This window comes from Clavelina lepadiformis, chromosome 4, assembly GCF_947623445.1.
Source record: "Clavelina lepadiformis chromosome 4, kaClaLepa1.1, whole genome shotgun sequence".
NCBI classification, from domain to species: Eukaryota; Metazoa; Chordata; class Ascidiacea; order Aplousobranchia; family Clavelinidae; genus Clavelina; species Clavelina lepadiformis.
The window spans coordinates 20,309,764-20,320,463 of NC_135243.1; the positions used below are offsets into that span (position 1 = coordinate 20,309,764).

The window sequence follows — 10,700 nt, forward strand, 5'->3', positions numbered from 1 at the left end:
TTCAAAATACTGCATACATACTTGTTTCCTTTATTTCAATTGTTTTGGTTTACGGAAGAAAGCTCACTTTTATTAAGTTACCTCAAAAGATTGTATTATTTGTTTCAACTTTTTGGTAATTCTTGCATAAATGTAGAAGTTTCTCCGTCCGTCACAATATTGATTTTAGAACACACCCATATGTAGTCTTAAAGAATTCGTTTTGCTGTTGTTATACCTTAACTTAATATGCTATGTTCAGCAATGCACTGACAAATATTCTGTGTGCTAGATTATCTCTGGTTTGGCTAGGTTTCCAAACACATAGAAATACGATACTGTTGTAAATACATAATTCTGTGTTGCTTTATTTGGGTGGATTCAAAGTGATATCAAAATATCGTCAATATGGGATGTTGTGGAGGCAATGAAGATTCAACTGATGAGAAACCATATGGTCAACCTAAATCTCATGATCCATCATTTAAAGGTCCTATAAAGAAGCGATCATGTACTGACATCATCTGTTGTCTACTTTTTTTCGTGTTTATTCTTGGATTTATTACCATTGGTCTTTTCGCTTGGCTGAATGGCGATCCTGTCATATTGTTATATCCTACTGACAACCAAGGTCGAATTTGTGGGGTAAATTATGGAGATCTTGATTTATCTTCTAAGACGAATGTCTTTTACTTTGATATTACACAATGCACCAACCCTGCCTTTTTGCTGTCCTTGCAGTGTGCAACAACGCAGATATGTGTACCATCTTGTCCTAATGAGCTGTGGACATATTTTCCGGATGTTGCAAAGACCGTTGCATTGGAACTCAGGTTTCCTACAGATAGAACGGCTGCATCCAATGAACCTGTATCAACTGGTGGTGTTGATTGGTCAAAGTACATTTGTACATATGGCTTCAATGTAACAGAGGAATATGTTAATGGAATGAGCATTCAAGAAATTGTTTCAGCTGGAATGTGTGCTCCATATTATGTGCCTATGACTCCTGTTGTTAGCAGATGTGTCCCTCAGGTGAACAACACTGTTACTTCTTTCTTGTATGACGGTACGCAGGAATTGGTTAGTGCAAGTCAGACTGTTATATCTGGTTCATCGTTGCAAAACGGTACAAATGAACTACAACAATTTTTAGCAGCAAGGGAAATAGCAGATGCAATATTTACTGATTTTACCGCCTCTTGGTATTGGTTGTTGGCTTTGATGGCCATCTCAGCTTTGGTTGCATTTCTGTGGATAGTCATCATGCGTTGGTTTGCTGGTGTCATTGTTTGGATAACGCTTTTGGGTCTTATTGGATTATTAAGCTTTGGTGTGTGGTATTGCTACAACGAATATAATATATTGAAGACAGCTAATCAAGGCGAACAATCTATTATATCTGTCGGCTTCACTACCAATTTAAGTACCTACTTGGCTCTGCAAGATACCTGGTTGGCTTTTTTGATCATTCTGGCAGTGGTAGATTTTATTCTCATTCTCATAGTATTGTTTTTGAGGAAACGCATCCAAATTGCTATCCAAATCATCAGACAAGCCAGCAAAGCAGTTGGAATGATGATCTCTACCTTGTTTTACCCGCTTGTAACTTTTGTACTGGTACTGATTGTTGTTGCTTTTTGGGCCGCAACAGCACTCTTTCTTGCATCCTCTGGTGATCCAGTATATGGAATTGTTGATTCCAGAAATGATTCTCAAATTGCTATGGCTTCGGCTCCATATAACACCAGCTTGAGTGGAGATCAGTGTGTTATTACTGAATGGACAAATACAAGTCACCCACTGTACTTGGTGGATGAAGTAAAGTGTATTTTTGAGAAATACGGAGGTGATTCCATCTTTCACCAGAATGTTACCTGGCTTCAAGTGATTGAAGCTTTTGGAATGTTGTGGATATTGAATTGGATTATTGCATTAGGGCAATGTACATTAGCAGGTGCATTCTCATCTTACTATTGGGCATGGAAGAAACCTAGAGACATTCCATTCTTACCACTTTACTCGAGCTTTGGAAGAGCTCTCAGGTATCACACCGGCTCACTTGCCTTCGGAGCTCTTATTATTGCTATTGTCCAGGTAATACGCATACTACTTGAGTATGCAGATCATAAGCTTAAGGGCACTGAAAACAAGGTGGCAAAATTTATTTTGAAGTGCTTGAAGTGTTGCTTCTGGTGCTTGGAAAAATTCCTTAAATTTCTCAATCGCAATGCATACATCATGGTTGCTGTTTATGGGAAGAATTTCTGCTGGTCAGCCAAAGAAGCATTCAAGTTGCTTATGAGGAATATATTGCGCGTCGCAGTGCTTGACAAAGTGACAGATTTTATTCTCTTCATGGGCAAGCTGATAGTTACTGTTGGTATGGGGGCTCTATCTTGGGCCTTTTTCACAGACAAATTTCCTATAAGGGGACCGTCACTTAACTACTATTGGTTGATGATTATTGTCATTGCAATTGGTACTTACTTTGTGGCATCTGGATTCTTTAACACATTTGCAATGGCGGTGGATACTATATTTCTCTGTTTCTTGGAAGATCTTGAAAGAAATGATGGAAGTGAACAGAAACCATATTACATGAGCAAAGGTCTAATGAAGGTTTTAGGGAAGAAAAACAAAAAAGCTAAAGATAAGTAACACTTCTGGAAAAAGACTTCCCCAATATGTTTATTTTTTTTTTTGTATATATACAATGATTTACTCATCGTTCAGTCTGATTCAAAATGCACTTGACAGACATGGAATTTTTTGTATTGACATTTACACTGCTCTTGATTATATTGCAATATATATGTGAACAAACACAGTTGAACTGCATGACAGAATGTTGTTCTCATTCATATATTTTGTGTATTTCTATTGTGTATGTTTTCAAGAAGTATTAGATCTTATGTATTGCTTAGAATTTTGTGACTGTGGTAACCATGACAATGTATAATTTGACGTTACTATGTAGAAGGTCATGACTTTTTAACATGTAGTTTTTTTATAAGGTAATTCATGTTAATATGGAGATATTATCATGTAATGAAACCACGGGTGTTGATGCCCAGATGAACTTTTTCGTTTCGACACCGTTTTGTAGTGAGCTGGGAGTATTTGAAATGTTTTTGCTTAGTCGCATTCAAGTTTTTTGATGTGTATGTCTCATTATGACACTGAAGTAATAGGTCTATAACACTGTTTCTAAAACATAAGTTAAAATAAAATGTCGTTTAATACTTTTGAACAGTTTTGATTTACAAGCATATGATACAAATTAAATTATCTGGTTAAATTAAATTATTATTAAATGCTAACAATGGCAGGTTGAAGTATGGGCAGAGATATGCATCATGATTCCAGTTTAAAATCAATGGTAACCTTTTGCATTTGTTTGATATGTTGGTGTCACTGTAGTGTAATCAGCCTGATTTCTTTTCATAATGCACAAACAAACTCTTCAAATAATGTGTTAAAAGATATTGCATCGTAAACTTATCCTTTTTTCTGTGATGTATGTGTGATGAAGTTTACTATTGCATTAATAGATGTAGTATGAAAGTAGATTTGCATAATAAAAAAGCCTACTGAAAATAATCAAACAAGCAGATCAGGCAAAACAGGAACTTTGCTAAAAATGGCAGATCACACCCCAGTGTAATTGCCTTGTAGACGTTGGCACTTGCTGATTTTCATCAAGCATTGCGGTGGGCAAGACATACCGGAACTCTATTCAAGCTAAATTTGTTATGTTTTTCTGATGAATATCGCCGTTTTCGGAGAAGGACATAAATGCATGCAAAGACCTTTGTAACCAAAACCGCCAGCGTGTTAAAAGGCGTAGCGTTGGGCGATGACAGCTGTGTTTTGGGTTTCAGATCGTTTCATGTTTACAGTCGTTTGTTGATCGCGTATTCTTTGTTAGGACTCCTTCCATCCAGCCGCTGCTATATTTAGTGCTATAAAGTTTACACACAGCATTGTTATAGAACTATCCCCATCATTATAAACACAATGGGCTGATGGTCAAACACAGCAGGTCCATTGTTCTGGTTACCAGGCTGTTAAAAAACAAATCTTTCCACGGTCTTCATTAAACAAACGCAAGTCGCGCATCGCACTTGTTGACAAGGAGTTGGTTAAAGTGGATTATTGAAATTGGATTGGTTTATCCATGATTTGCAGGATAGATATTGAAACGAGATGAAACACGCAACCAAACTTTTTATGACGTGACGTGTTTATGAGTGTGATAATAAAACAGCACAAACCTTGTTTATTTAGAAATTTGACTCACCCTGGCCGAAAACACAATAGGCATAACAGGGCAGTTGCTAACAACACAATGAAGTGGTCCGTTCCAAACACCAAGTTATTTTAACACGATTACATCACTGATGTAACATCAGTCGGACGAAAACATATGATTCATGTATGACGTAGGGTTATACGGTGTTTCAAAATTGTACGTCATAGATTATAAACCTTTTTAAACTGGCTTGTTTAAATTATACAAGCAGATTTCAAATTTTATGAAATTTTTGGTTGCATTAGAATAATCCATGAAAAATCACATAGCCCTCATATCGATATTTTCAAGTATTTAAAGAAATTCTTTATAACGTGGTATAGGTTAGGCTAGCTAGCAGGGTAGAATGAGTCAATCGGGGTTAGTAGGCCTATGTTATCGAAATCGCGCATATTAGCGCATGGCCCGGCATTTATGTTTGTTATGTTTTTATGAAGCTACTGTGACAACTTATTATTTTTTACAATTGTGTTTGCAAGAATCAGCAGGCCACATAAGACGAAGTTAAAACGCTTACATTTCAAAAAAGAGCATATTAGACAAAACTAAATGTCATCAGTAGGGCAACCAAAAGTCAATATGGTCAATTTTTTTTAACCTGCTCAGAATGCTATCAAACAAGCACAAAACAAATTTCAGCTTTGTACGACGTGTAGTATAGAAGTTATTAGGTCAAATAAAGTCAAAATGTTACGTTAGGTCAAAATACGGTCAAATTGTTTCTTTAGGTCTTCTTTTTAGGTCAAAATCTATTAAACTTGTAATTTTGTAACCATTTTGTAATATTATTCTTCCGTTTTTCTCTTTTCTTGTACCGCAAACAATTCCAGTGCCCCAAATTATACTTAGAACCAAAGCCACAAAGAGAGGGAAGGCCTTTTAGCGCGTCTGGTGACGTCACGATGTGAAGGCATTGCATTTGAAACTGCAAGTTGTCAATCTTAATACGCAGAAACGAAAAAAAGTCAACACTAGAAAAGCGTTTTTTCAATTTTAAATGCAGTTTTGGATTAGAAAGTTGCTGTAGAGTGTAGACAGTGTAGAGACTATCAGTATAGCGTTTTTCAAAACAAGGTCAAAATTTAAACTTTTTAGGTCAAAAAAAGGTCAAAATTTAAACTTTTTAGGTCAAAATAAGGTCAAAATTTAAACTTTTTAGGTCAAAATAAGGTCAAAATTTGCAAATTTTAAGGTCAAAATTTAAACTTTTTAGGTCAAAATACTGGTTGCCCTAGTCATCAGATGCATTGAAATAAGTCTGTATTAAAAACTTGTTTGGCCAATGTGCGCAGTAGGATGCGTGATTAATGGCGCATTGCATTTTTCCGGCGTTTTGCGTAACAGTGCGAAATATATACATATTGAATACGTATTATTTCTTTTTATGAACAACAAGATCGATGAATCACGTGCTATAGCAGTATAGCCTACTAAAGATTTTGTGTTTGAGTATGACGTCATGCTCTTGTGTGAAATTCTCTAACGCAGGGGTTCCCAACCTTTTTATGTTCTCGTACCACTTAGCCACCACGGATTGTCAACACGTACCACTATTTTCAAAACAACTAATTTGATCCAATATTCGCACAGCAGCATTGTGTTAATAACAATGACAGCAGGGAGCAAGATCGACAAAAGTAGCTTACTGAGTGCAGAGAATTTAGTACGGAAAGAAATAAAAGTGTTGTTCGCATATTTTAGCAACTCAAAATTAAATTGTTATACTACTATACTGTATATCGCATGCAACGGAGAGCTGCTCACGTACCACCTGAAAAGCTCCCGCGTACCACTAGTGGTACGCGTACCACCGGTTGGGAACCCCTGCTCTAACGCAATCACCACGCGAACACGTCTACTTGACAATGCTCTAGTTCTATACTTTACATCAAATTTGAGGCGTTTTAAACAAGGCTTTTTGGAGCGAAAAGGCGCATACTTTAGGGTTGAGCAGAAAAAGGAAAATTTTTTTCTGCCAAGCTGACAAAAGCGCTTACCCCATCTTTGCCTTCCCAAAGCTATCCTAAATACGTCACTGAAGAGAGAAGGTTTCGTTGGATAAAACATCGAAAAGTGTTGTCATCGTCATGTAAAAAATCTTTAACTCCTAAACCATTATGAGGTTTACAACTGGTTTAATTGCGAGTCACGCGATGCAACTGAAAACAATATGTAGGCCTTATTATGCACAGCTTTACAAAAATCGAGCGGGCAAACAAATAAAATTGGAATGGGCCATAAAACGAATAAGTAAAAAGTTGATAAAAGGGAAGGCTTATGTTAATTAGGTTGTGGTTATAGCTGTAAATTGTTATGCAAAGTTCTCTTAAAAATATTTGAGCGAAACAAAAGCGTCACCTGGGTCTGCAGTTTAAAGCAAACGGATTTGAAATTACGTTTAACGCCTATGACGCACATTCAATGTTGATCTTTTTCATAAGTCAATAGCAGTGGGAAATTTATGTGAGACCATGAAATCCTCCTTTCATATCGAGATCCATTGTTACTTCCATCCACTCTAGCCTATTTGCATCGTAACTTTTATACAGCTTTGCGTTTTTTTCTACAATTTTACTTCTGTCCTTGGACGCCGGAACAGTAAATAATCTCAGACGCTTAACAAGATAGGTTAATATAAACCAATTTTAATCATTGCCTACACTATGCCAGTATATGTTCTGGAAGACCAAATACACATAAAAGTCTTTACGACTTTCTTGGCTGGGAAATAAAAAACCTAACACTCATTTCTTTAACGATTGTGAAACTGACAGTCGACCAAGGAAGTCTGGCTGTATATCAACGACATCACAACAATTCTAGGGTTAGGGTTAAGGTTAGGTTTAGAATTAGGATTTGAGTTATTATAAGGTTAGAAGATAATGGGCTAGAATTGTCGGGTTTAAATTATCTCGTAACCATATTAACTTATACAGCAACTATATGGATAGCACTCTCAAGTTAGCTTGCCAATCGGGCAATCGGTTTCCTATTGAATTATTTATCTCTACTTATTTTGCATCCTATCGCACGAATATAGAACACTTATAATTGCGATTTGTTGTCATTTTATTTCGTATTTGCATGTTTTGATTGTGCGTCTAGAACACATTGCGCACATTTATGAGTGCTGCATAGCACACATAGAACACAAACGCCACATATAGAAAATATAGTTTACACGCAAAAATGAGAGAAATCGAATAAAAAATGTGAGTTTTGCAAATACAGTAAAAGCTCATTAACTCAAATTTACTTAATTCTAAATTTCGGATAACTTAAATTAAAACAACTTGATCGTTTTCAGCAAATGATTTAAAACATGCAGAAATGAAACTACTTGAATAGGCCGACACGTAAACAAGAAACTTTTGTACCAGTAACTCGAATTGTTTATTTGGTTCCTCAGGCATAGATTTCTTGTTTCCTCGAAACTAGTTTCTAGCCTCGAAATTATTTGTTGCAAGCTATATGGTAATTTGCTTTGTTAAAGGGTTTTAGGCTTAGGCTACATATATAGGGTATAGAGAGGCCGAACGCTAAATTTATATTTTATAAAAGTTAACGTCGCTTTAGCTGTAAACCATTTCTTGGTACCCAGCAGCGTATAACGTTTAAAATCCCAGTCGAAGTAAAAATGACCCTTTACATCACATTAAGGTTGAAGAGATATAGGCCCACACCCAACTGGTGTCTTTAACATTTTTCCGTCTTTCCTTTAACACGGAAGCTGGTCTGAAATTGTAAGATAAAGACCATCAGAGGAAATAGATGAATCAAAACCAATTCTGTATTAACACTGATGTAAACAATAACGGAACATATTGATTTAATAGAAATAGTCAGGCCATTTTGAAGTGATTCGGTTGCCATATCGATAGATATTGACAGTTTTTCGTTAGATATACGTGTTTTGGAAACTTTGTATGTACTTTGTGGTGTATATTAATACTTTTTTCATTCTCATGCTTAATGTTTTTAAAGTGAGGGGAAAATCCAAAAACAAGTTGATCTTGTATTTACGAACACTATTCACTGAAAACTCTGTCACAATACTTTTGAAAAATGCTTCTTAATTAGGTAATTATAAGCAGAGGAAAATCGAAAAATTGGCCTTCATTGTGACGTACATAAAGGCTCTTGTGATGTCAAAGATAATCACAGACAACATTCGCAAATTCATAAATTTAGCAACACCTACTTTGTGCTACTATATATCATGTATGTATCTGTTACAGCTGTATAGATTGCTCTAACTGGCAATAGCTTGGCAATTGACAGCTTATTGTCCAACCACGGCAACCAGTACGGTACCGGTTTGACGGATAGCCTATGCGGTCCAAAAGATATCGCAACTCAACGGACGCAAATGATTGGGCTACCGGGTTTTGTAAAACAATCGAATTTATTCAGTTACAATGCTTCACGTTGCTAATTTCTCTTCATGGCGCCTAATTGGACATAGGCTAAACTCCCATGACCTATACTTTTGACTTCAGTTGACTACCGGGCAAGGAAAGCAACAGCAGCAGCATATTTTCAAGCAACTTAACTATTCTATGACTTAACAAGGGCCTTAATCTACGTCACAACGAAGGCCAAAAACAAAGACATTTTGCGATTTTTTTGCCGACAACTACCTAACCACGCATTATTTTTCAAAAATATTTTACCAGAATGTTGAGTTAATCGTCATCTCTTATACAAGATCAACTTGTTTTTGGACTTGCCCCTCACTTTAAGCTGATGAAAACGACACCAGAATATATTGGCTTAATAGAAGTAGTCAGGCCATTTTGAACTGATTCGGTTACCATAACGATAGGAAATCATCTCCGACTTTGATAGTCGAATGAAAACTTTCCGACAGAAACGTAACATTCCGACGCCGCATGGTTTCGCATTGGAAATAGGTCTGATTTTTATAGAACATAACTGACAAAAATGTTTGCCAGCTTTACGAATGCCAAGAAAGCAAACAAAATTAAATTGAATTTTAGGCTATACGGCAATAAAACGAAACAGTAAAAAGTTAATGAAAATTATACTTCCAAAATAACATGAAACTTCCCTTTTGAGTTTATTACTTTAATTGTTCACCTAAAGAAGCTTGCTTGACTTTTGTAAAGTTGATAACCTTGTTTCTACAGATTTCTACAGATTTCTACAGATTGCGAAATTTACGACTGACGTCAAACAAAGCGCTTTTCTGTTCACGTAAAGCAACCTAACAAGGGCAGTTAAACATAACAACCTTCTTTGATCTTTGGTTAGTTTAGCACCGTCCAGTTTCCGCTTGTTAACAGAACAGATCATGCGCACGAAAGGGCAAATTCAGACACGGATATAATTGATCCGTTTAAAATAAATGTAAGTGAGTTTCGAATTATTCATTAATGTTTACCGTCTTGAAAAATTATAGTAGGCTAACCGCCATTTAGGGTAGCCTACATGGCGGTAAATTACTAAATTCCCAGAGAAGATCTTTTCTAATTTTTTTTTTTCAACGAAATCGAAATATCGACGATTTCAATATTACGAAATCGTCGTTTCCTGTTCTGTCAAAGCTTGGTTGACATATTTACACTCGGGCTAATTGCCGGAGTTTAACAAGTAGACAGTGAAGTCTAATTTTGGTGACATTATAAATTTGGGAAATAAAAACTTGCTTATGTTCACTGTGATTGGTTACAAAACTTATATATCGGGTTACTTGGCCGTCAAACTTATCACGTCATTTTTTTTGTAATAGGTTGTTATTATTTTATCCTTTCTGCAATAAGATTTTTCTGCAATAAGATTAACAAACACCTTTGTTTGAAAGTTGCACCAAAATTTCGGCAGGCCGAATTATTTCAGACGAATCGGATAAATTTGCCCAAATTCGTTTTTCGAAATCTGGAAATTCGGTCATAAACCCAATATTTATAATACTCCAAAAAACTGCGTGAAATTTCTATCATTTCAAAACAAATATAAACTAGCAATGCTTTGCCAATCCAGCTATTTTTCTATTTATCCAGCTACACTAGCAATGCTTTGCGCTATTTTTCTACTGCTTTCACTGCTTTATAATTTTCTTCAGCGAATATACACTCTTATCGTTTCAGACATGTTCTAAATTTTGCAATATCGACCAAGATATAAGGCCTTCAGCTACTAGCCCAGTTCCACTCATCCATGTATCATTGTATCCTAAATAGAGCGCTGTATTGTCGTTTATGACGTAACAATGAAATTATTACCCGTAACGCAACAAACAATTTAAAAAAATTCCGGACATTTAAGCATATTTTAGGATTTCCCCCCGGACGCAGTTTGAACACTAAAATTCCGGACATGTCCGGGGAAATCCGGACGTATGGCAACCCTATATTAGCCTATCTTAATGATATAAGACACGATT

The 10,700-nt window shown here is 36.0% G+C and overlaps 1 protein-coding gene across 1 annotated transcript; it reads left to right on the forward strand.

Annotated features, from left to right (window-relative positions):
* The first annotated feature begins 235 nt into the window (after positions 1 to 235).
* On the forward strand, positions 236 to 4,260 carry LOC143451744 (choline transporter-like protein 4). The gene has a single exon (XM_076952467.1). The coding sequence runs from the start codon at positions 388 to 390 to the stop codon at positions 2,638 to 2,640; it is 2,253 nt and encodes a 750-aa protein (XP_076808582.1). The 5' UTR covers positions 236 to 387; the 3' UTR covers positions 2,641 to 4,260.
* The last annotated feature ends 6,440 nt before the right edge of the window (positions 4,261 to 10,700 follow it).

Coding starts and splice junctions, on each gene's coding strand:
- LOC143451744 (XM_076952467.1), top strand. CDS start 388: ATGGGATGTTGTGGAGGCAATGAAGATTCAACTGATGAGAAACCATAT.